We start from the raw sequence: 27,482 nt of genomic DNA on the forward strand, positions 1-27,482 counted from the left end.
AGGGTGGGGGTGAGGATGGGGGTGGGGGTGAGGGTGGGGTTCGAGGATGGGGGTGAGGGTTGGGGTATGATTTGGCATGCAGGTGGGGGGGAAGCAGTATTGAAGCTTCAACTTACCAGAATCCATTCCTCCGCCGACTCCTGCGAGGCCGTCAGGATGCAGGATGTTCAAGACTTCCTCCTCCCATGTTGTAAATTGTGGGGGTTGAGGTGGGGGTCCTCCGCCAGTCTTCTGCACGGCGATGTTGTGCCTGGATACCATGGAACGCACCTTCCCCCGTAGGTCGTTCCATCGCTTCCTGATGTCTTCCCGATTTCTGGGGTGCTGTCCCACAGCGTTGACCCTGTCGACAATCCTCTGCCATAGCTCCGTCCTCCGGGCAATGCTGGTGTATTGGACCTGTGTGCCGAAGAGCTGGGGCTCTACCCGGACGATTTCAACCACCATGACCCTGAGTTCTTCGTCTGAGAAGCGGGGGTGTCTTTGGGGTGCCATGGAGTGTTGTGTATGATGTGTGGGGTGGAGTATGTGTAGTTAAGTGTGTTGAGTGTGGTGGTGTGTGTTGTTTTGTGTGTGGATATTGTGTGGGTGATGGTGTAGTGTGCCTCTGTGTGATGGTGTTCTGTGATCGCTGCTGTGTCTCTCAGTGCTTCTTTTTGGATTTTGGTCGAAGGGGTTTGTGGGTGATGTGGGTGTGTGTTTTATATTGTATTGTGTGTGTGGGAGTGGTGTGTGTATGTGTATCAGGTGTGTGGAATTCAAATCGTCCAATGTGGCTGAGTTTTGTTCGTTTGGGTGTATTCTGACCGCGGCGGGGTGTACCGCCAATGGAAAACCGCGTTTGAAAGACCGCCGCGTGGATTCGTGGGTCGTAATGGCATGGGCGTATTTCTGTTGGCGTGACGGTGGAGGTTTGGTCACCTCCACTTTTCCGCCGACCGCTGGTCTGGCGGTCTGTTGTGGCTGTCGGATTTTCGGAGGTTTGGCTGCTGCGGGTCAGAATGACCGTGGCGGATTACCGCGGCGGAATTATGGAGGATTTCTGACCGGCGGTAGGCGCCTTTTACCGCCGCGGTCAGAATGACCACCTATGTGTGATTGACTGATCATAGATGTTTGTCAGTTGCTCTGATCTGCCACTAGGATGACGTCCATTAATTGATATGTACAAATTTCACTAAGCAATGTTTTTCATTCATGTCTTGCAGGTGGACCTCCACCCTACACCGATGGATAGGAGGCCTGATTTGAAGACCACAATGAAACCAGTAAGGGCCATCTTGTGCGTCCTATGTGCCAATCCAGGGTTTAGTGCAAGTCAGTTTGATTTGTGGAATGGCATGAATAATGGTTTTGCCTGACCAATGATATGATATCATTGGAGATATCTTTGGAGAATGGATGGTGACATCATGTCTGTTGGAATGTTGTGCAATAAGAATGGCTTGCTTGTAGCACAAGGGTAATGTGTGCTGGCATGGAATTGTGAGTATTAGGAATTGGAATGGCGAGCCACATGTTCATTGATGTCTATCATGATAGGTGTCAAGGCAGCTGTTTATGTACATAGCATGCCTGTTGACAACTACTTTGTCACAGAGCTATTGACAGCACGTTGTGCCGCATATAGCTGACACTTACAAGATGGTACCGATGTGGGTTATTTCTTTAGAGGTCTCTAGGGGGCTCATGTAGGTGACACATGCACCATGGGTGCTTCTCTACCCTTCAGATATATATATTGAGGCTATAGCACTGCAGGGATGCATATTGTGCTGGACAACAGTCAGTAGTGTACACAATTCGAAGGCAACTCATCTCCAGATGGTTGTGGGAAAAGTGTATGAGTTTTCCCACACCAGATCTCAGCAGTTTTCACAACATGGTCCTGCCACCATGATATTTGTGAGTGATGTAGGTCACATCACATTAAATGCTGTGTGCATACCTGGTACTTTGATGATGTCTCACATGCATGTGCACAGGATGTTCAATATATCAGGATACTGTTGCAACACCCAGTGCAGTGCCAAACTCACTGTGGGCCTAAGGGCACCCATACAGCCACCATGTGTGTGCCGTTTTACACATGTAGCACAATATAGCACAGTTTAGGGGGCTTTAGTTCTGTAATGTGTAGACAACTTTGATGTGCAGGTCAGGCTTTGGCCAGACTTTCTGGGGACATTGCATTAGTTGTACATGTGGGCACATCATGGGCAATGGTGTGCCCCCTTGTAACATATGCTTAGCCGAAGTCTTTCTCCAGGACACATGAATGATGATTTACCAAACCTTAGAGTAGCCAGTGGGAAGTTTCCAAGACCCCTATGATATGGTCTCCACCTTGCATCCATGATGGCTGGACAAGCCTTAATGTTTCACCCGGGGTGTTGAGGTGGTTGCATGCACAGCTCTCTTTATGGACAGGGACACAGGAAATCCAGACTTGTTGGGGCATGTGATCCTCACAAGTTTGATGACACAAATGTTGGTCATGGACAATTTAGTCCACTCACATCTGGGCCCTGATGATCAACAATGGATAGCCGCCATCCCAGTGACATGTACATGATACTGTAGATGGCTGGTAGGAAATAGTCAGAGATGAGGAGTAAGTCATTGTGGAGGAATATGTAGTGGACTGTATGTGTTATCTGCAGTTCCAGTGTACATAATATGTTCAACCTTCACTCAATGCTGAATCTGATACTTGATTCTCCTAATTTTCCAGCTGCCAATATGACACCAGACAAAAGGCATGCATTTCACAAAAGGGCAGAACGCTACCGGCACACTATGGAGGTGGAAGCAGGATACCGCAGAATGGGAAGGAGGTTCTGCAAGGAAAAGACGACAGGGGAATGCGTAAGTTGCACATGGGAGACCTCCACAGCAGACGCAGGATAAAAAGAATAGTGTTGGGAAGACATCAGGGGTGAAGGAGGCCTGTGCAGGTCCAAGCCCCTCAATATCAGCTGCACCTGTCAGGAGCCAGGCACCCAGTGAGCCACCTGCTGCAGTAGTAAGCAGCTAATTTGAACTGGACATGAAATGGGACATGGCCACGATATTAGCCAGACTGGCAAATTGGAGGAGGAGAGTGCTGACAACAGGAGGATGTTGCGGTACATTAAGAAAAAACGGAAGAAAACAAAAAATTGAAATTATCTTGTTTAACAGCCTCCCAGTTCCTTCCCCTCATTTTTACTGTTGTATATAGTTTTAGATTGGGTTTTAGATGGGTAGGATTGGGATGCTGTAGTGTTGGCATAGGTCAGTTTAAGTATAGTAGGGGATGGGTTGTTATAATTTTTTTCATTTGTTGGGGGGTGGGTGGGTGGTCATGTTGGGGTAATTGTGTATTAAAAAACTAAAACAACAAAATCAAAAATACCAAGAATATATGTATTTGTCTAGGCCATAGATTAGGTTAGTACATGTGTAGTCATAGTTTATGTTGTCCTACTTGTATCTTGTCTCTTAAAAGCGGTGGGAGGACAATGTTTAGAGAGTGGTGTTAAATGTGTAAGATAAGTTTAGAATAGATTATATAGGTGTAGTTGTTAGTTACGTTAGCATTGGTTATGTTAGAAATTGGGTCTCTGGTTGGAAGAGTATGTACCTGAGCCAGGCAGAACCCACCTACTCTAGTCAGGGCAAGGGAGTTACAAGTCCACGATAACCCCTGCTCACCCCCATGGTATCTTGGCACGAGCAGTCAGACCTATCCCAGAGGCAATGTGTAAAGCATTTGAACAACACACACAACACATGTGACGCACTATCCCCACCACAAAGGAAACACAACACCAAGTTATATGAAAATAAACTGTACTGTACACAACACCATTATTAGACCAAAGACAACATGTCAGTAATATTCTGCTACCCAAGCAGTTGTCAGAACGTTACACAATAGTTACTCTGCAGAACCAGCAGTAGTCACACATAACACAAAGGTTACTTATTATTCTGCAACATAAGGCAGTAGTCAGGAATCACATTTCTGAATGAATGCACTTGTCACAGAACTATCATAAATGCCCATATCAGGAACATTATAAAAACATATGGCAAATCATAAGAATACATCAGCATAGAATGCCCATAAAAAAACCATTAGCAAACATATATGTAATACATCATAAAAAATACCAGGAAAACATAATGATCCACAATGTCCATTCCACGGAACATTTGAATTATGTATGTCCAAGAAAAATACCTGTTTTATGGTGAAAAAGGCACTTCCAGTGCCAAGAAGAACAAAGGGGGCCCCAGGCGCTCCACCCGTGAAAATGGGGGTCTCGCAATGATTTGAGGGGAGGAGGGTGGCACACACCCCCTCTGGTTTTTATAACAGGCACCTCCTGGGGCCCACGATCTCTGGGGGCCCCTCCTTGGTCCACAACAGGCCCTCCAAAGGGGGGCCAAAGCCAGCAAAAACAATATGGTGCATTGTGGGTGACCTAACCCAACTCCCACGGGATCCCCCAAAACTACAAGGGAGGACCATGCGGTGCGGGGCACCTCTGGCGGGGCTTCCCCTGTGCCCACATCCTCTGCAAATGATTTGGGGCCCAGTGGGGCAGGGAACCTCCAATGAGGCTTCATTCCAAGCTGATCTCCTTCTCCTGCAGCCTGTAGCCCGCCCGGCCGCAATAGAGGACAGGAACCAGAGAAGGAGCCTGCTTGTGCTCCTTGGAACGTGCTTCACCCCAGGGACACTGTAGGATTGTGTTTGCTCCTTTCCTTGAACTGATGGTGCCCCGGGAGTCCAGGGGACAGAGCGTCACTCGTGCTTAACAAGAGCAGCCTGCCCGGGCTGCAGCGGTGATCCTTGAAATTGGCAAATCGCTTATGAAGCTCCGAGGGGGGGGCAAATGCAGCACTCACAAGGCTCTAGGGCCCAAAATTAGAGCGCTTCACAAGGTGCTAGGGTCAAGCAGTGACCAACCAGGCAGCGCTCCTCACACGCTGCCAGCAGACAGATGCAAGGGTCAGGGGCCACAGCACCCTGCCCCTGGGGGACAAAGTACACAAAAAGCACAGGGGGGTAGGGCCCAGCAGCAGGCCAGCACAAGGTGAATGTAGGCAGTTGGCAGTTCCTCTACATGACCAAGCAGGTCACAGTCAGCACAGCAGCAGCAGTCCATGGCGGTTCCTGGTGAGTCCATCCAGCATTCTGTGTCCAGTTCCAAAATGTCACCAAATTCTGGGGAAACTTCCCCTTTACTTATACTCAGTTTACAGTGTGTTTACAAAGAAGGGGGAGAGGAGGTTCTAACCAGTTACAACTGGTTCTGGGAGTGTCCCCACTCTCTTCCAGCACAGGCTCCAAACACGAGTTGGGGGAAATTACCCTTTTGTGTGAGGCCAGGGCACAACCTTTACAAATTCAGGTGTGCCCTGCCTCTCCCTTCTCTCAGTCCAGGAAGATCATTCAGTATGCAAATGCACCTCTGTGACACCTCCACCCTCCCTGTGTATAGGCTGTCTGAAAAGTATGCACAAAGCCCTACTGTCACTCTGCCCAGACGTGGATTGGAGTCAAGCTGCAAAACACCAGAGACATAAGCACCGAGAAATGTCCACTTTCTAGAAGTGGCATTTCTGTAATAGTGATAACAAATCCACTTACACCAGTAAGCAGCATTTCTCACTACCATTACAACTACACCAAACATGCCTACTCTACCCCTCATAAATCAGACAATACGCCTGTTTTGCTTTCACTAATGACCGAGCTGACAAAAATCTCTGGAATGCACTTCTTACTTCAAAGAAGACATTTATTATCACTTCACCACGAGTTCCTGTAAAAAAGAAGGAGATTAGTATGTCGAAGACACACGTTTAAAAATAGTCACATCAATGAAAGGAAGATATATCAAAATGATTCTCAAATGAAAAGTACTCAGCAAATGTATGTGATTATATTATAGCATATTTGAAAAGCAAAGGATAAAGTCAAAATTCATCACCGTAGGGCCTGCCAAGCTCTTCATCTTTCTCATGCCAGCAAGAAGTTGACCCCTGTTCAACTGCGAGAAAGAGATATCCACCCTCACGGGACAAGTGTCTGTGTCAGGCATTTGACGTCCAATCCTGACCGAGGTCTCTGAAATTCCCCTCCCTACTGAGAAGGGCCACCTTTTTATAACTTACACAATCATGGAAAAAGCCTTCTGAAAGGCCCTCCCCTCTCAGATGGAAATATTCAAACATGCTGGCTACTGTACATCAGAGTTGGAAGAAAAATGTAAAAAATTGGCCACCCTTTCAAGGCTCCCCTTCCAATGCCAACCTGTTCCCTGTACCAGAGGAAAAACAAAAAATATGTGCTCTCTTATCAAGAACTGTTTGTGTTCGGTGAGAGAAATACGAAAAACACAAGCTTAGTTTATCATGTGGAAAAACACAGCTCATCTGCAATGTCTCAACTGCAAAGTCTAATGCCGCGATACAGCCAATAGGCAGCTAAAGTGAATACAAAATGTAATCTGTAACTGGTGAACCCTGAACAACTAATATGCACAGTGGTGAAACACAAATTCAGTGGTCAAACCTTCCTATTTTCACTACAACCCCCTACAAATAAGGCAGGGCATTTCCAATGCAATCCCATGAGAAGGCAGCATTCACAGCAGTGAGAAACCAAATAGGCTGTTGTTCACTACCAGGACAGGCCACGCTACTAGGCACATGTCCTGCCTTCTACATACTTGGCACCTGGCCCATAGGGCTGGCTAGGGCCTACCTTAGGGGTGACTTACATTTAGTAAAAGGGGAGTTCCAGGCCTGGCAAGTAAATTTAGATGCTAGGTCCCTGTGGCAGAAGACTGCGCACACAGACCTGAGACAGGTTTGAAAGGCTACTTCAGTAGGTGGCGCAAGTAGCGGTGCAGGCCCACTAGTAGCATTTAATTTACAGGCCCTGGGTATAGACATACCACTTTATAAGGTATAAGCCAATCATACCAACTTTAGAAGGGAGAGCACCTGCATGTTAGCACTGATCAGCAGTAGTGAAGTGCTCAGAGTCCTAGAGCCAACAGCGAGAGGTCAGAAAAAATAGGAGGAAGGAGGCAAAAAGTCAGTGGATGAACCTGCCACAGGGGCCAGGTCCAACAGGTTAATTTAGCATAGGGTTGTTTTTAGGCGAGTTGTAGGTATATGGTTGTTAGAAATTACTAAATAAATCCTGTTTCTCTTATACTAATTTGTTTGTAAGTTGATTGAGTGCCTGTGTGTTGTCATGAGTGCAGTGGCCTTGATTTCGAAGGATTATCATGTGCATCCCCTATGACCAAGAAGCTGTTAGATTGCTGCTACATAACATCGACTAGTCCATACATTTGCCATCCACTGTTCCAGCCATTTACAATGTGTATGTATACTTTATCTTGGACAGGTAAGTATGGTACTTCACCTGTCATTTGCAGGGTCCTACAGTTTCATTGTTGGCACGTGTGGCACATCTGACAACAGGCAACATTGGAACTATATCCTGCCACACTGACAGATGCCCATCACTGATAGGGTTAGCTTCTCCTGTACCACACAAATAGGTTGTACTGGTACTCCCATCTCAGAAAATTACAAATGACTTGGTTTAGAGCCATCCATGATGTATGTCAGCTTCAAAGGATATCTGTTCAATATTTGTACAGAATACTCAGTAAGTTGGTTGGAGCCAACATCACCACCATTCAACTTTCTCATGTTAGGATCCTAGTATGTGGCTTTATGTCTGACAATCATGCACTCATATACTGATATTCTGTACACATTGACATGGATTCATACAATGCACTAATTTAGCTGAGTAAATGGATCACAGTATTCACAAGGTGTCATAAAGTCACTATTTGTGCGTTACCGCCAACTTGTAAATCTGCTCCCCTCACACCAGCACTTTGTGTGGCAGATGTGTGCAGTGGGCATTGCTGTGGGTGTGCCACAGTAACACCCATTGGGTTTTGACACTGCTGCAGATTTACAACTTTTTGTAAACTGGAAGCTGCGCTAAAATCTAACGCCAGTTCAGGGGTGGCATTAGCTTGGCTAAACTAGGACTAATGCTTATATTGCTTCTAGATTGTTTGCTTTTTATATGTGTGCTGCATTTTGCAGCACACGTAGTAAGAGGAAATAGCCCTTTAAGTTTGTTGTTGTGCAAAAAGGTGTTCCTTCCTGCAGAACAACAATTTCCCCCTCAACGCAGCCATCCTTGCACTATGGCACAAGGGTAGCTGCGTTGGGGCACAACAGCTAATTTACCGCTTGCGCAGGTGCGTACAGAGGGGTGCACAGTATTCCTATGAGTATGGCGCATCCCTGTGTTTTGAAAATGATGGTGCGTGATGCTGCCTAATTTGGCACAGCAGCATGCACCATCATTTTCAGTTTGATCTGGCCCTCTATCTTGTCAGATGGTGAGATTGCAGCTAATTGTACAGCTGCAAACATGATGTTCCTCAGACATGCTCCATGTGTTGTATGTATTTTATTTAGTGGCCATTCCCATATGGCACTTATTGTTGTCTCTGAGTTGTTGTGGGTTCAGCCTGTATGGGTTGTGTTCCACAGGTTGCAAGCTTTAGGGCAGATTTTTCTCATGTGGCATGTCTCAGGGCAGGTGCAGCATGTGTTGCACTTCACTGCACCAGTTTAGATATGCAGGGATGTGCCATTTTTACTTATATATGGTACAGCCCTGCAATTCCCCCTGCGCCTTCACAGATTTGTTCTCCCTGCACCAACATAGGCATTGTTGCAGCATGATATAGGGGTGCATGCCTCGAGAGGATGATTTGTTCATGTGGAGGGAGGTGTCCCTTCCTGCACATGTACAAGCTATCTTCGTTAAGGTGGCATTTCAATGTGTACTGCAAGATGCAGCACACATGAATAATGGCAATGTGACAAGGAGGAAGGGAAGCATTTTGGCCAGAGACACCACCCTGACACCACCTCTTGGGTGCTATTGATTTATGTCCTAGTCTCTGATGTCTATGTTGTGTTGGTAGAGGGGCTTTGACAATCTGCAATGGGTGTTGTAATGGCGCAGCCACACAATTTGCACATGCCTTCCAGGCAACGTGCTGCATATTTACATGGTGGAGTATAGCCATAGTGAGTGGCCTATGTTGACGTTGTGTATATGTTGGAGTGCATAGCACAACCAAAGAGTCAGTACATGTGTGGCTTGGGTGCATCTTGATTCAGGGCCTATGTGTCCTGCTGCAACCCTTTGGCATGCATTGAATGTGTCCTATGTGCCTCCCCATTCTGCCACTTGTGGAATTCCAGATACCCGCCCCCCTGCACCTTACCCTGCATTTGTGGTGGTTCTTGGTAGTCTACGCTGTCCTGTGATTCCAGTGACTACCTCCTCTGGAATGACAGTTGCAACCATCTCCTCCAGCTCATCCAGGTCGTCCTGTGGTGTGGGACTTCCGTCTACAGTCTGCAGTGCTGCCTTTTGGTTCCTGGTGAGTTTCTCCTTAGTCCTGCGCTTGCATTCGTGCCAGCGCTTCTTGCACTTGGTGATACTTCTCTTCACCTCTGCGACACTGTTGACTTTGTGTATTATTTGCTGACGTATTGTGTGTCTCCTACCAACTGGCAATTTGGAGGTGATAAAGAGCTGGTGTTGGTGCTCCGTCACCTCTCTGACCAGGATGCCATACTCCTCCTCGCTAAAACAACACTTGCGCTTTCTCTTTTTCTTCTGGGACTTTTCTGGACCCTCTTGGCTGGTACGTGGGTGATTGGGGGTCTCTCATGGCCTGAAAACTCGATCTTCTCTTGCAATTTTTCCTGCTTCTGCAGTTAGTTTTGATGCTAATGCAGTAAAAAATTGCATTAACCCCTTTTTCAACATATTTACGTGCCACAAAATGGTCTAGCGCCACTTTTGCAGCATTAGCGTCATTTTTCCTTATGGCATGTCACAATGGTTAACATCATTTTTTGGCGCTAACAATTTCTTAGTGCCATCGTACATCATTTCTTAAATATGGCACATGGATGACACTAAGGAATGAAGCTAGCTCATGTTAAAAAAAATGACACACAACTGCTTTAGCGCAGTTGTGCTCCATTTTTTTAAATATGGCCCCTAGGTTTTCTTGATGCCTATTTTTCACTCTTTATATTTTACCAACTGATATTCTCTATACCCAGAACACAATGAAAAACTTTTGCAAGGTGCAGCTCAGTTATTAGCTCTGGGTATCTACGGTTCTTGGTGACCATACAAGCTCTATATATACCCACAGCCAGAAGGGTCCAGCAGATGAAACAGTATATTGCTTTTGAAAATATGCCACTGTTAGAAGAAGTAACAAATTAAAACATATACACAAATGGTTGTTTTTACAACTCAATTTCAATATTGTTTTATTTCAACTTTTACTTTCTATAGGAAAACCTTGAAGGATCTACACAAATGACTCTTGCTGAATTCAGAGCTTTGTTTTCTTTTGAGAAATAGGTAGTTTACTGGGATCCCCTAGTGGTTTCACACCCATTTCTACCACTGACTGGAAGGAGGCTGAAAGCACACAAAATAGGAAAAAATAGACTATATCACAGTAAAATACCAACACTTTATTGAAAAAGTTGTTTTTCTGATTTAAGTCTGCCTGTTCCTGAAAGCTGAGATGAAAGTAATTTGAGCACCACAAATCCTTTGTTGATGCCATTTGCAGGGAAAAATCAGACACTTTCTTTTGCAGCACTTTTTCCCAGTAGCCCCAAAACTCAAAATGTAGCTATATTTTCCCCCATTTCGTTGGTTCCCTTCAGTGAAATCCACAAGCCAGGGATACCTTTCTCCAGAATGTTGGGGGAAAAAGACGGGGGGGAGGCCTGGCTGCGGAGGGGTTAAGTATCAGCTGAAAATGTATACTGGGAGCTAACAACAGTGCAACAAATTCATTTCACATGATAGTGGAACCCAATTGGCTCTACAAGAACACCAGGATGCTTTCCAAACCATGAATGTTTTTTAGCAAATTAGTCAAATAACAGGCTTCATACGTTTAGTAAATCATTTGTCAGTTGAGAACAAACTTCAGTATAGTTAATTAATCCAGCAGCATAAAACCAGGTAGATGGCAGTGCAGGTCACTACAATGTACAAGATGCACAGCAGGTAAAGTATCAGTTCCATCAAGGAACATTCCTAAACTAAATAAAGTACCTAAGAATGACAGAGGAAAATCCGGAGCAGAAGGTGTAAGACTTAAGTTAACCAAATAAAAGTTTAGGGTATGGAAAAGGCATGAGAGTCCAAGAGTCTAGGGGCCTGACTTAGAACTCGCCTGGCGGGTTACTCTGTCACAACAGTGATGGATATCCTGTCCGATGATATCTAAAGCCCATACGATTTAATGGATTTAGATTTCTGCGAATGGGATATCCATCACAGAGTATTACTTTGGTGTAGGCTGCAATAAAATAGTCCCAGAAGGAGGATTTCAGTTGCTTTTTTAAAGCCAAATTTAAAAGTAAGGGTCAAATTAAAATCTCCCAAGTCCTAATTTGGAGAACCATGATTAAACATGCCTAAATTGAGGAAAGGTGATGTTCTTATCTAATTCAAAAAGTTCAATCACTGCCCTTCTTAAGGAATAAGCTCCTCAACAGTCCAAATCCTCACCCAGTACAGAAGTGGCCTTAGCACTGCTATTTTGTTCTACTTTCTTGACCGCTACATCAAAAAACATGGGAACAAGGGGGGTACTTTTTGGAAGATGAAGATGCGAATGAATAAAGTTGCTCTTGCTCTGGGTAAGAAGTTTAGTATTAGCAAATCCAAAGAATTCAGCACCATATAAGGCTGTGGATTTAGCATTTAGTTTATACAGATCGATGGCCAGAAGTATTGCTCTAGACAATGTTGCTTGGTGTTCTTTAGAAATGGCTATGGCTTAGTTCTGAAGTATTGTCCTTTGCTTTTGTCTATGTGGAACCCAGGATAAAACAAAGATACTCAAATCTTGACACATGTTCAAGAGCCTCCTGTTCTAAACACAAGGGCCCTCTAAAGGGCTTACGAGGTCTAATGACTATAAACGTTGTCTTATAAGTGTTAATTTCCAGACCTTTAATTCTAAAATGAGCATTAAAATTAATCAATTGTTTTATAGGCCAAAAGGAGTTTGTGATAATAAAAGAGTGCTATCTGCAAATAAAAGTGCAGGGACACAAACTCCTTGTAGCTTTGGAGAATCATTTTTTCATTCAAGTAGGGCCCTGATAACATTGTTTGCGTAGAGGGAAACAAGTGTGGGAGCTAGCACACAGCCTTGTTGCATCCCTCTATGTATGGGGATGCATTCAGTGAGTTGTCCCTGTGGGCCTCAACAAATTTGAGCATAATTCTCATGATGTAACCCTATTAATTGAGGAAGGAGGTAATCAGAACACCCCCTAAGGTACTCCTTAAACAAGGCCCACATTGATCCCATAGGGACCAGGTCAAAAGCTGCCCTAAGATAAACAAAGGCTATGTACAAATGGCCATCTCTCAGCTTTGTGAACTTCCTGATTATAAGGATAAGCCTCAAAACCTGATCAATAGTGCTTACTCTAGGTCTAAAACCTGCCTAGTAGGGAGACATGATCCCCTTGACCTCTATTCATTCTGAGAGTTTGTTTAAAAGCTGCCTTGCGTAGACCTTCTGTAGGGTATCCAGTAAGCTGATTGGTCAATAATTCCCTGAGTTCTGTCCATCCCCTATCTTGTAAAATGGAATTATCTCCTCTCCTTTCCAGATGTCAGGAATCGGGGCTCATGAGACTATAGAGTTACACAGTAGATGAACATATGGGATCCAGATTGTTAAATTGTGGAACAATAATTCACCCAGGATTTTATCAGGCCTGGGGGCCTTACACAAGCTAAACAGAAATAAGGGTCTAATGAAGTACTCTCTGCTCCATGCACAGAAGGGAATGAGGTAGGTGGGCAATTATCATCCATGCAATTTGAATTCAGTTTAGCAAAATGTTCTACCCAATCATTTGGGTTCAGGTAATATTCAATCTGTGTTTCACAGTCTTTGCTCCCATGGGCTATTATTTTTCAAAAGGTCCTTTTATTTTCTGTCCTTGCTGCCTCAACTAGATCGCTACAGTTTTAGTCATCCTAATTATGCTGTGCTACTGACAAGGCTTTCTTGTACTGGGCTCTGGGTACACGTATCTCTACTGGAGATTTAGACGTTAATACCTTTACAAGGACCTTTTTCACTCTATTACAGCCCTTCGTGTACCATGGGTTGCACTGTTTGCTTTTCATTCGGGGTGCAGTTGGGTTCCTTACAGGTGGTTTGGTTAAAAGCATTTTTAAAATGCCAGCTAGATTGTTATGTATGTCAAGTATGGGGATATCAATAGCATGGAGATAAATAAAAGAAGCAAAAATATGGAGTATACATTGTAGATGTCTGTTAGGATTTCTGTGTTCTGTGTGAATCAAAGGCCATTTGATTGACCTACAGTTGTTCCCCACCAACAGTAATATGGCTGCGCTTTTAGCCGCGCTTACTTCATCAACCAGGATACCCACGGCGATTAATGTAATGGGTAATCATTGATCTTCCCTGTCAACTATTCCACCAATTTGTCCCACATAGTGACTCCAATCAAAAAATAATACATTTTGAACTAGATAGACCTCTCTTAAAGTTAGTCAACCCTGGATTGTCAGAGTCAGATCTGCCATTTCAGGCGCACAGTTCGCTTGAAACTGCAAAAAAGGCCACCTATGAGGCTGCAACTGTGCATGAAACATAAGAGTTAGTATTGAGAGAGGGAATACCCCAAACTTCCTCCGACTCCTCGGTTACCAGATCATATCCGTGAATAGGCTTGTATGTAATATTAAAATCAACCCCAATAACAATCATGCCCTTTAATTTGATGGAATTTCTGAACTAGTCCAAAATAATTAGCGTACATGATTTTATATTCCTATGCCTCGGCGAGAGGTAAGCATTAAACAGGTACAGGCTGGACCCTTTCTGTAAAAACTTTTTTTAACCCAAGACGTCAGGTGAATCAATACCCCGGGGCTCTATGAATAGATTTAATGCTATTTTTGTCTAAAATACAAGGCCCCCCAAGGCCTGCAGCATGTAGAAGGAATGGCATCAACATAAAAGGTTCTATAACAAGATTTAAAAGGTGGAGGTATTAGCCATGCTTCCTGGAACATACAAATATGAAATTTGTCAATATACTCCATTCATCAATTTAGTCTTTGCTCCTGTAGAGTTACATCAAAGTATGTTTAAAGTCTCAGGGGAATGAATTCCAGCTTGCTTCGGGGATGGGTTCCTAATGTTTGTAGGTATATCATGTACTATAGAGATTTCACAGGATCAAAGTTTAAAGAGCCCTGTTGGATCTCATGATGGGCTAGCTTCCCAGGAAGGCTGCCCACAATGCCAGCAAACTATCAGTCTTGGCCATCCAGAGATGACATGGCTTCAAAGCTATTTGTGGTAGGATTATTGAAAAGAAACTGGCCTGGGTTAATAGATGTACGTGCCCCAGGTCCCACATCCCTGGGAGGTCTATTGGGCCTATAGAAATACCCTAATGGGAGAGCCTTAATTTTTGTCTTAGATGATGACATCCTGGTAAGGCATTGCAATAACAGCTCAGTAATTTGGGGGTTCTTACAGTTAATTTTAACTCAATCCCCAGGAGAATCTTTAGGGTGAATGCCCGACCATGTTGTCCTTCTTACAAACACCACTTCCTGCTGTAGATCGTGTAACCAACCTGTCTTGGTCTTCAGACAAAAAATATGGATTTATTTCTAAGGAATGTATAATCTTCTCTGCTTTGGGGTGGTAACACATGGATGTCTTTGGGAATAATTATATAAGGTGGGCATTCTGGAGGCAGTTGGGGATAAATAAAATGAGATCCATACAAATAGCTAGAGGGTTTATTGCCATCAAGGTTTTCTGTTGTTTGTGCCCTCGTAAACTGCAGAGTTCACCTGCTAAGTTACCTTCCGCTGTCCTGCTGTGTGGTAGTTGAGGTGCTTGGGTTAGCTAGGATGCATCTACTACCTGGGGCTGCCGCAACTGCCAAACAGTAACCTGAGAAGGCTCTTGGACTTGGGAGGTGTGATCTATTGATAGGGATGAGAGCAAGCTTTTTAGAGCCACAAGTTGGGACTCTACAGCATCAAGACTGACAAGAAAGGAAGAAAGCTCAGAGTCTAGTAATTGTTTGAATCTCTCGAACAGCCCTCCGTGAGTCAATCTAGATAAGGAAGCTAAAAAAAAAGTTACTTTAAATGTAGAGACAGACTGTGGCTGAAACGAATTTCACGGATTTTCTTAAAAGCAAAACAAATTATTGCTCTAGCACAACATTTAAACTTGCATTTTCAATAAAGTAGCCTAGTGCAGGCTAGGTATGTCAAGTAAACCAAATCTATGTTATCTAGTTTTCTAAATAAAAAATCATTTTCCATGAAGACATGTGACAGCTTCCACTTTGGGTATTGCATGCTAGGGAGTAAGTGCCCCCTAAAACCAGCAACAGAAAAGGCAAACTGTTGGAGTCTCTAAATCCAGGCCACAGCACTGGCAGGGGGTTTTTCTGCAGAGAGAGTTGGTCACTTTCGGTGGATTAACAGTTAACTTTGTATGAGCTGTTCTTTTGACTTTCTTATTAGGCATAATGCTGGGACTGGGGCACTGGCTATTAATGACTTCTGATGCAGGGGATGCTCTGACAGAGGACTCCAGAGAGACAGTAGAGGCAGGGGTGAGGGATGGAGCTGGGGCAGTAGTGGGATCCAAACTGATAGCTATAGGCCCCAGATCAGACAGCAATAAGGGTAAGTCCAGAGAAACAGAGTCTTGGTTCAGAGACAGCCTTCTCTCAGCAAGTGCTATTTCTGTGCTGACAACCCCTATAGCTCTTTCCAACAAGAGGTCAATAGAAGTGAACTTAGCAGGTGTGGTTAAAGTAGGATTCCCCCTGCTAATTTCTTTTTACCCATCATGAAATCAGAATGGAAAAGGAAGAGCCCCTCACAAACAGATTGGGTGTCAAAAAGGAAGAAACAACCCACAGCAAACTCAAAGGCAAGTAAGCTAAAGGACAACAGTACCTCTGCTCCAAAAAACGCTTCTGGGCTATGACTGGATAAGGCTTGGCCCAGTCTTTCCCTGGGCACATCTGTGCATGTCCTGCACTGCTGGAGGTTGCTAGTGCTTATAAACCTTGTCAAAGTTCCAGGCCCCTCCAACTCACAGGGGAAGCTGGAGGACAAAGTCCCACCCCAGCCAAGACCTCTGTAAATTGTGGGCAATACGGAAAAGGAAACCAGCTTGCGATATTCAAACAAACACAAAGTGTCTAAGCCGGTCCCATAAAGATTGTAGGTGGTGCTTTTGGTCTGTCTTCCTGTCTAGGTCTTCACTGTCAGGTAGTAACTCCTCCCAGTTTCCTTACATCCAGTCAGCGACAGAATACCCTCAAAAGGAAACCAAAAATGACCTGGTTACTTGAACCACTTTGCACATTCAATAGGTGCTACCAGCACCAAAAGTGTGTGCTTCCACCATTCACCAGTTATTCCCTGGTGCACTCTCTCTCAGTGGTGCATGCAGGAAACATCTTGCATCCCTGAGGTGTGTTTCTACTGCCCCTTCAAGGTGAATGTGCTGCTCCCAGAACTTGCCTTTGGCCATGACCCATCTCCTGGCAGTGAGTTCCCGAGCCTCCTGTCTGCTTCTTAGACCACCAGGCATATAAACAGTGTATTGGAGCTCTGAGGCTCCCCATTTCTCCCCTGCCTCTCCCTCAAGACTGAATGTATCAGCTTTCCTCGTTCCTCTGCTTCTCTTTGGTGAAGTCGACTACCTCACTCACTCTCCGGGTCACGTCCTCACCAGCCAAGTCTTGTAAGCAATGTTTCAAAACCTTCTTGAATTCCCAATATTTCTGGAGGCTGTGGGCACAGCCACAGTGCGCACCTAAGGAAGGGACTACCGGCCACTGCTCACATCCCATCTCATTCCATCCCAAAGCACAACTCATGACGACAGCCAGGGATACACAGCCACAGTTTTAAACAGATTCCTAGTGACACATTTGGAGCACTCATCCCACCAATAGAAACAGCGTTAAATGATTTTATGATTAAAAAATTCAAATTGTCCACCTTAGTTGGTCGGGTTGCCACTTACAAGGCAGGAGCATTAGCTGTCAGGGAAGCACAGCCACGGGGTGTACTGCTCGGTCTTGTTAGGTCTTAGGGTGACTGTGCTGGGAAAGCACCGACCGTGGTATACTGTCCTGAACAAGCCTGACCCTAAAGACTTTCTTAAGACTCTTACAAAGGCTACCATCCCAACATGCATCATTTTATTTCTTGTGGTTCCTTTCCAGATCATTCCAGCTTCACTACACAGAGAATCCCAATTAACGGCTCAGCGCATCACACTTGACTTTTACTCTAGCTTGCTGCTTGCTATTGTTTTGAAAAGTTACTGGATTACTTCAGTGTACTGCTTTCTCCTCCTTCCTAGGCCTAACTTGGGCCCTCTGAAGGGATCACGTTGGCTGACGGAAACAGAAGGTCCTAGATACCTATCTAAAAGACCCTAAAAGACCAAAACTACAACATCCGCAAGCTCTGCTTTTGAGTGCATTAACATCTTGCTTACGCTGGAGTCTCAGTTTGATCTTTACTCTATATAATATATGTATGTATATCTTTTCTTGTATGAAACGGGTATCTGTGCCCTTTTTGTTTCTCTGTTTATCGTACAAGAAACCTAGGAGGGTAGTGAAAATTCCATGAAGATGAAAAATAGCATTGTGCGAGAGACACTCGTGTATTCCTTAACACTTTTTAAGCAGATGTACTCTGTATACTTGCAAATTTCTTCAAATGTGCTTAATATCAGAGAAAGCTTAATAACAATCATATCGAGATATGATTTATTGCATGCTATCTAATCTACATTGTCATCAGAACAAATGATTGAATCGAGCTGCAACAATTATCAATGGAAGTCTATAGTGATTGTTTAACCGTTAGATATTCACTGATTGTAGCTGATGACACCATAAGCACCTTAAGGAAATTATAGACTTTAGGCCTGGATTACTATTCCTATTCTAAACATAGGGATATGCAGTTTTCACACTGAGCGGTTTGCTAGCAGGACTGCAATTTATGATGCAACATATGTAGTAAGAGGTTGCACTGCTAATTTGAAAGGGGTTGCAAAACATCTGGCATAATGAATATTAATTAAGTAGGACACAACTTGAGACTTTCTGTAATTGGCTGTGGAGGTAGGATGGAGGCCAGCAAGGGACACATAACCATATTACACCATTTGTTTTACCACTTGAGAAACATTGTTTAAAGTGGCTCATGTCCATTTAAGAACTAGGTGGTATTTGTAGGAAACAAACTGTTTGGGGAGACGTCAGAGGGGGATAGGGATGACAGGGTGTGATCCTCTGGCCAGTGCCTGCTCTCCCAAAGCAGATGTCACAGTACCCAAAGTGGAAGCTGTCACATCTTTATGGAAAAGTAATTTTATTTAAATACATATTGCTTAACATAGGTTTGATGTACTTGACATAACCAGCCTGCACTAGGCTACGTTATCGAAAGTGCACGTTTAAATGTTGTGCTACAGCAATATTTTAATTTGCTTTTAAGAAAATCCATGAAATTCGTTTCAGCCACAGCCTGTCTCTGCACATGTAAAGTAACATTTTTCTCTAGCTTCCTTAGTCTAAGGGATGTGTTTTGAAACATTACAAGGTTAGAAGCTAAATCTCTGTTGCTATGCTTGAACTGTAGAACAATCCATTCTTTTAAGATACATTTTTCATGTTTCTGTCCAGTGAAATTATTTGCAAGTAGGATTTTTGGAAATTACTAGACCGATTGGTTTGCTGTGCAAGTAACATTTAAGGGCTGTCTTTTTACATAATGTTGTCCTTTGAAACTGTTTGCTTTCATTTGTCTGAAACAGTATAAGATTATAAAACATGTGCTAGATGTGGAAGAGTGTATCTATGACCCGTTTGTACTAGGTAGGGCCAGATGTGTTTGTCCATTTTGTACTAACGTCTTTCATTATTAATTTTGTAAGTGCCGTGACTGCCTAATTTCCAGAAGGCACTTTTCATAATTGCATTTATAATGAAGTGGCCTCTGATTCTAACATACTATTAACTTTCTGCAATGATTAATTTGACATTTGAATAAATTTACAAACTGAGAACTGGAAGAAGCTTAGTTGTGCATAGTTTTCCTTAAGCGCTCGTGCCGATTATGTGAGCACAGGATTCTCCCTTCGTTATGATACGACCCTCCTGTGTCAGGTATGTTACAACTCCAATGCGAAGGTTGGAAATTGATCATTGATTAGGGCTGTAATTGTAATCAGAAATCAATGAGTCATTCCTTTACAAGTCCCAAATAGGATTTTCCCCCTATTTGTCATTCTGAAAGGGTTGCAAAAGCTCATTTAGGGGGTGTGAAGACTTTCCTGAGTCTTACAAGGGGGTTGCACTTGTAAACATCTCTTTTGTGCTTGCAAATTCTGTGATTATGTGAACTGCAATGCTTGCGGCGTCATAAAAGCATTTGGGGCCATATTTATACTCCGTTTGCGCCGAAATTGCGTCGTTTTTTTTGACGCAATTTCGACGCAAAACTAACGCCAACTAACGCCATATTTATACTATGGCGTTAGAGGCGAATAGCGCCAAAGTTCCCGGAATGTGCGTCATTTTTTAGCGTGAACCCCTTCCTTGCGTTAATGATATGCAAGGGAGGCGTTCTCGTCTAAAAAATGACTCCCAGGCCTTTACGTGGTATTTATACTCCCGGGCAAAAGAGACGCCCGGGAGTTGGCGTGGCTAAAAACGGCGCATTTGCGCCACTTTTTAACGCCTGCTCAGGGCAGGCGTTAAGGGGCCTGTGGGCTCAAAATGAGCCCACAGGTGCCCTCCCATGCCCCCAGGGACCCCCCCTGCCACCCTTGCCCACCCCAGGAGGACCCCCAAGGATGGAGGGACCCACCCCAGGGACATTCAGGTAAGTTCAGGTAAGTATAATTTTTTATTTTTTTATATTTTGTTTTGGTGGCATAGGGGGGCCTTATTTGTGCCCCCCTACATGCCACTATGCCCAATGACCATGCCCAGGGGACATAAGTCCCCTGGGCATGGCCATTGGGCAAGGGGGCATGACTCCTATCTTTACAATGATAGGAGTCATGTTGATGGGGGATGGGCGTCGTTAAAAAATGGCGCAAGTCGGGTTAAGACGATTTTTTCGACGTAACCTGACTTGCCCCATTTTAAGACGCCCATGCGCCATTTTCCCCCTACGCCGGCGCTGTCTGGTCTACGTGGTTTTTTCCCACGCAAACCAGGCAGCGCCGGTCTGATTGCGCCGTCTAACGCCATTCCATAAATACGGCGCCCGCATGGCGCTTCAGAATGGCGTTAGACGGCGCAAAACTTTTTGACGCTAAACTGCGTTAGCGCAGTTTAGCGTCAAAAAGTATAAATATGGGCCTTGACGTCTCTCCCAAACTTTGGCAAGTTTCCGAGACTATACAAGTAATACCACGTGGAATATAATCAAATATTTGTTGCAACGTTTGTTGATAAACATTAAATTGACATTGAGGTGCTCCTAAAGAACCTTGAGTTTCCAAGTAATGGTATCGCACCCCCAATTGCTGGTGTGAAACCACTATGATAGAGTTAAATTGTGAACGAATAGAGTATCAAAACTAAATCGTAATGTAGTTGTATACAGTGCATTGTAATTGCATTTTAATTGTCCATATGTTTTTACCTAAAATAAAACATACCTCATTATGTGCTGGTAAACCATGTTTCGGTGACGCAAAGTACATACCCGTCTTACTAACATATTAAGGGCCTGATTTATGAAAACTTAGTGCCCCTTTGTGGCTCTAACTTTTCATAAACCAGGCCCTAAGAGAGATATGCAGAAAAACAGGTCAACATGTACTAATCAGCCCAATTGACCAGTTATAATTTTGGAATGTTTTTAGGACAAAGTTATGCTTGTACACTGTTCAAATATGTAGATATGAATTGTATACATAAGTATAAATAGGTAATAGTAACTAACAGGATTTTGTTTTACCAGGGGTGCCAGAGTGACTTAAAATAGACAATGAAATCAAAGCTGCGTTGTCTATGAGATCACTCAGAACCTCGCTGTTATTCTCTATTTACCATCTACAATGTTTAGCTATATATGGCCCACCCAAATCATTTTCCCCTGCTTTCACAATAATGCAGGGCAGGAGAAGTCAAGAGGGAGCAATGCACAACATGATGAAACCTGCTTTAGTTTTCTCTACCACATTACATCCAAAGTCCTGTCATTCCACCATCCTCTAGTCATCACACCACTCTCCCCGCAAAAAACAAAACATACTACCTATCATCCTGCTACCCTCCCACCCCTCCCTCAGTATTAGTTTTCTAAATATTTAAAAAAACCTTGGCCAGATGTAGCAAGGTTTTGCGAGTCTCAAATGGCCTGAATCGCTGTTTGCGACCTCGCAAAATCCGAAATGGGATGCAAAAATCCCATTTCCAAATAGCAAATAGCAATGCGACACAGCACCGACTCACAAAATTGTGACCTGACTTTGCGACCCGCAACCAGGAGGTCGCAAATTGCGAGTCGCAAACCATATGCAAAAGCCAGTCGCAAATTTCTACTAGTCGCAAAAAGCCCGTTTTCCACATCCAGATTATCACTGATTCAGAGCAGGTGGTAACCAGAACCAAAGTATAAAAGGAGACCCAGAAGGCATCCGGGTGACTCAAAATGGCTGAACTGTACGTGACAGCATGGAGGAGGAGAGTCCAGGTCGCCCAGCAGAGGAGAAGGAGGCAGAGACAGGAGAGGATATACCGAACCAGGCAGACACTATTTCAACAAACTGAGGAGGAGATATATGACAAATATAGACTGAGCAGTGCTGTAATCTTAGAAATAATTGAAATACTGAATCCTCAGCTTGAACGACAGACAATGCGTGGCAGCGCCATCCCTACACATGTGCAAGTGCTATGCTCACTGCACCTCTTGGCCTCCGGTAGCTATCAGGGGGTGATTGTTGTGGCAGGTGGGGTATCCCAAAGTGCACTCTCACGATTCTTCAGATGTTTCCTAGATGCCATACTCACACGCATGTCCAGATATATATACCTACCCAGGAATGAGGCAGAAATTAACAGCACCAAGTTGGACTTCTACAGAATTGCCAACTTCCCCCATGTAATAGGGTGTGTGGAGGGGACACATATACAAATTTGCCCATCCACAAATCTGGAATATGTGTTCCGCAATAGGAAATGTACCCACTCACTAAACATCCAGGTGGTATGTGACGCCCATAATGTCATTACTGACATTGTAGCTAAATATCCAGGGCGTACACATGAATCATACATATTCAGGCCCAGTGGGATACACCAACGCCTAGAACGTGGGGACTTTGGAGATGGATATCTAGTAGGTATTGCTGACTACACCCTGAAGCCATACATACAGGTCACTGTGTAACGGATTGATGTCCTGCTAAATTTGCCTTTTTTGTCAAACAGGTGACAGTGCATATGCCCTGAGACCATGGATACTCACCCCATACCTAACACTTGGCAATCAGAACGAGAGGTGATATAACAGTGCACATCGGCGGACCAGAACTGTAGTGGAGAGGACCTTTGGCTTGTTAAAGGCAAGATTCAGATGCCTCCACAAAAGTGGAGGTGCACTCCAGTATGCCCCAGAAACAGCATGCAAGATAGTTGCCGCCTGTGCCATCCTACACAACATTGCCACCAGATGTGGGCTACATCTCACCCCTGAAGACACAGACACGGAGGATGAGGAGCAAGAGCTACCACACCGACAGCCTGGGGATAGAAGCATCGCAAATGAAGGCAGACAGAGACGGAACCACATTGCAACCCAATACTTTGGCAGGTACGTGGCAACCGTGACCACACTCACTAATGTCAGACACACATAGCCCAGTTGTGTAGTCAAACAAACAAAACCTTTTTATTTCTAAACTATGAAAAAATTAGAATTGTGCTGTATGCCACAGATTTGAATTGTCAAAAGTCATATCAGACACATTAATTGCATGTGCCTTATTAAGAGTTCATTTTGGTGACTCACAGCCTCCTCCTACTGCGGCCACCGTGGCTCAATCCTGGTGGGTCCCTTGACCCCTGCTGTGCACTGCTACTCTGCAGCACACGGGAATCGGTGGCAGACACACTGCTGATGGTCGAGCCCTCCTCGCTGTCCTGCGGGGTATCCCCGGTGCCCCTTGCAGCCTGCCTGGTCTCCATTATGTCTACCGCATGGCTGATGCGGCCAAGTCCCCGTGCCACATCCCCTGCGAAATGACCTAGTTCAACCTGCAGGCTGACAGTATGCCTTAACAGGCATGTGATGTTTATAGCCAGGCGCCCAATGGAAGCTGCTAGTCTGTCAAACCGGGTGGCAGTGTTGCGCTCCCTGCGCCGTGCCTGTGCCCTGTCTGCCATGAGTTCCCTGACCAAACGTTCAATGGCCTGTGTAAGGTTCCCCAGATGTTGGTTCATGCTTTGAAACTGACTGTCCACATTTGCCATCCCATGGGTCGTAGTGGTCTGCAGTCTATTAAGGTTCCTATTTATTGACCGCAACAGTCTGTTTTGCAGGCGCTGACCCTGATCCAGTGATGCCTCCAGTCCCGCAAACTCTACGTCTGCGACATCATCCCTGTGCACAGACTGCACTCTGCGCCGGCATCTGCGCACTGCTCCTGCTGCTGGCTGTCTGTGCCTCTCTGTGGGGCTGGGCCCTGGTGCTACCCTTGCTGCCTCCATGCCCTGCGCAGGATCTTCCATGGACTCTGGTGGCATTTCCATGGGTGGTGGCATCCTGCTGGGCCCTGCTGTGTCACTGGCAGCCTCCTGCTGTGGGGCTGGCCCATGTTCCTCTCCCTGCATGGGGGTGCCTTGTGGGAGACATGTGGGACATAATGGATACACTGTCAGTCTTGCACATCTGTTTTATGCCTCATAATAAACATTTGCCTATATTTGAACCACTGTACTACATTGCCCATAATGCACTATTCTAAAGGTTGCTAGACTGGAATGGAGCTAGTCTGGTGGTGCCTGCTGCTGTGTACTGGGATAGTGTGTATACTGCATTTGTGGGTGTCAAAGCATATACCATGGTACTCACTTTTGGATGTTCCAGGTGCTGAACTGTCCACTTCTCCTATACCCAGTACGGCCTCCGGCTCCAGTGTTGTCTCCACCATGGTTTCCAGGGCTGTAGGTAATGGAACAGTGGATGGGCCCCCTCCGGTGCCCCTCATCTCCCTCATGCGCTCCACAACCCTCTCCTTGGTCCTGAAGCGAAGATCATACCACCTTTTCCAGATTTCCTCTAGGGTGCGGTGGCTTACCCCAATGGCATTGATTTTGTCTTGAATTTCTAGCCAAATTCGTTTCTTCTGAGTGTCAGGGACACTCATTGCTGCCTTGCTAAAGAGTTGGTCATGGTACAGGCATCACTCCTCCGTTAGGACCTCCAACTCCTTGTCTGAGAATTTAAGTTTTCTCCTCCTGCCAGCACTGCCTGTCTCCTCCATGGTTGCTGCAGCTCCTCTCCCCTGGGTGTGGCTCTGCAGTTTGGGCTGGGTGTGCTCCTCCCTCCTCCCAGTTCTATTTGGTGACTTCCTGGTTCTGATGTCATCAACAAGAGCCAGGAAGTGGCTTTCCCAACTGTCATTTTGCACCTGCAGGCAATTTGCGAGGCAGTCGCAATTTGCGACATCGGACCACACCCTTCGAGCAAATTGCGAGCTCTCTTTTAGCGAGGTCGCAAATTGCGACATCGTTAAAAACAGAAGTCGCAAAATTCAGTGTGACACATCTGCGACTTGCAATTTGGTATCGCAAGTCTTTATTGCATTTTGTTTTGGGAGTCGGAAATAGCAATTCGCATGGAGTCGCTATTTCCGATTCGCAATTTTTTAGCTACTTACATCTGGCCCCTAGTCTCATAGTATGCTTCCACAGCACCCTCTGCTTTTACTACCTCATTCTCAACCAAATTTGAAAACAATGGTATCCTGCCTTCATACTCTACCACCCTCTCTTCAATCTATCCTTGCTCTGCTCAAATATATAAAAATAATACCTAGTGTCATACCACTAAATCCCGGCATCCTCTGCGTTCCCTACCCTTCCACACATAAAGCAGTGTTCTCTGTTCTCCATTGAAGCAAAGAGCCAGAGCCAAACTGACAGACTCTCTGAGAGCTGTATCAGAGCAGTCTGTAGAGAATGTATGGGAGAAAGCCCTTGTAACCCCACCATACCTGGGCTAATACAAAAATGATGTATAGTAGGGAAAAATACCAATATATTATACGTCACAATGCAAACCCTAATAAGTCACTGGAAACATTGTTTAATTCTAATATCTATGCTTTTAATACATCAATATTTGTCTCCCTTTGTCTCGCACTTCTTCACAAATCACAAAACCTATAATAACTACTACAGTGCACACCACTAGAACAAATATATACAATACATCACATCAAAATATACATCAAAATTTGCAAAAAACACAAAAGCAGGTACTAAGGCCCATATTTATACTCTGTTTGCGCCGGATTTGCATAATTTTGTTTAACGCAAATCCGGCGCAAACTTAACTCCATATTTATACTTTGGCGCTAGACCCTTCTAACGCCAAATATATGGAGTTAGAGTGATTTTGTTACTGTGGAAACCTACCTTGCGTCAACGAGATGCAAGGTAGACATTCCCGGGCAAAAAATGACTCAAAGGCATTTGCGCCTTATTTATACTCCTGTACAAAAATGACACACAGGAGGAGAAGGGCCTTAAAAAATGTCTTTAAACCTGTGCAGAGTCATTTTTTAATGTCTGGGTCAGAGCAAGCGTTAGAGGACCTGTGGGCTCATTTCCATGGTCTCAGACCATAGAAGCAGTCCACAGGAGCCCTTCCCTGCACCCAGTACACCCCCTGCCACCCTCGCCCACCCCTGGCGGACACCCATGGATGTGGGGACCCACCTACGGTAAGTAGAGGTAAGTAGAGGTAAGTAATTTTTTTTTTAAGTGCCATGGTGTTGCTAACTTGGGCCCCCCTACATGCCAATGTGCCCATTGCCATGCCCAGGGGACAAAAGTCCCCTGGGCATTGGCCATTGGGCAGGGGGCATGACTCCTGTCTTTGCTAGGACAGGAGTCATTTCCATGGGAGTTGTGCGTCAAAAAATGATGCTAGCCAGGTTAGAGTCAATATTTTTTACTCTAACCTGACTTACACCATTCTTTGATGCACAACCCGCAGTATTCCCTACACCTCCACTGCCCGGTTCACGTCAATTATTTTGACGCTAACCAGGCCGCAGCGCCAGCTACCGTCATTCATTAAATATGACACCCTACTGATGCGTTGGAATGGCAGTAGCCGGCATTTAACTTTTTGACGCAAACCTGCGCTAGCGCAGGTTTGAGTCAAAAAGTATAAATATGGGCCTAAGTGTGAACAAATTAGCTCTGAAAGCTTCATGCTGAATTTGTGATTGTGGGCTGCCAAACACCTTTTTCGAAAGCAGTCCTCCACTTGAGGTAGTGAACAATTAATACTGTCTGCAATAAACAGTTATTAAAATTTGGTTAAATATGGTATAATACTATATCGTAGTCTCTAGATGAATACATTCAAGGCACTCCTCATGTTGTTAGTCGACGCGTTTCGGCCCTTCAATTCTAGGCCTCATCAGGACATAGGAAGCGGTACCTATATATATACACATAAACTTGTAAAAGTCTTTTTTTTTTCATTAATATAATCATACTTGGAAATACATGATCTATAACGCCACCAAGGTCACAACACACTCTGTTCACCAAAACATGTGTTCCACACTTTGTGAACAATTCTACCAAATATCAAACACTGAATTCATAAGATGCAAATTGTAAACATATATATTATTCTTAAAAATACAAGTCACAATGAGTATTCATATGTATGCAACAACACATACTCTGGTGAGGGGAACACTAAGGGCCTTACCGCCGCCCGCCTCGCGGGAACCGCCATATGGCCGCTCCGTGGAGGCCATTCAGGCTTTCCCGCTGGGCTGGCGGGCGACCGCCAGAAGGCCGCCCGCCAGCCCAGCGGGAAACCCCTCCCCACGAGGAAGCCGGCTCCGAATGGAGCCGGCGGAGTGGGTATGTGCAACGGGTGCAGTTTGCACCCGTCGCGTATTTCAGTGTCTGCATTGCAGACACTGAAATACACAGTGGGGCCCTCTTACGGGGGCCCCTGCAGTGCCCATGCC

The 27,482-nt window shown here is 44.8% G+C and overlaps 1 protein-coding gene across 1 annotated transcript in view; it reads left to right on the forward strand.

Annotated features, from left to right (window-relative positions):
* The window catches only part of LOC138245986 (general transcription factor II-I repeat domain-containing protein 2-like), a 107,537-nt gene that overhangs the window by 47,327 nt on the left and 32,728 nt on the right, over positions 1–27,482 (forward strand). Inside the window, 2 exon segments of the mRNA XM_069200151.1 lie at positions 1,209–1,317; positions 2,735–2,868. Coding sequence (XP_069056252.1) covers positions 1,209–1,317; positions 2,735–2,868 — 243 coding nt within the window.

Source organism: Pleurodeles waltl, chromosome 1_1 (genome assembly GCF_031143425.1).
Source record: "Pleurodeles waltl isolate 20211129_DDA chromosome 1_1, aPleWal1.hap1.20221129, whole genome shotgun sequence".
Lineage (NCBI taxonomy): Eukaryota > Metazoa > Chordata > Amphibia > Caudata > Salamandridae > Pleurodeles > Pleurodeles waltl.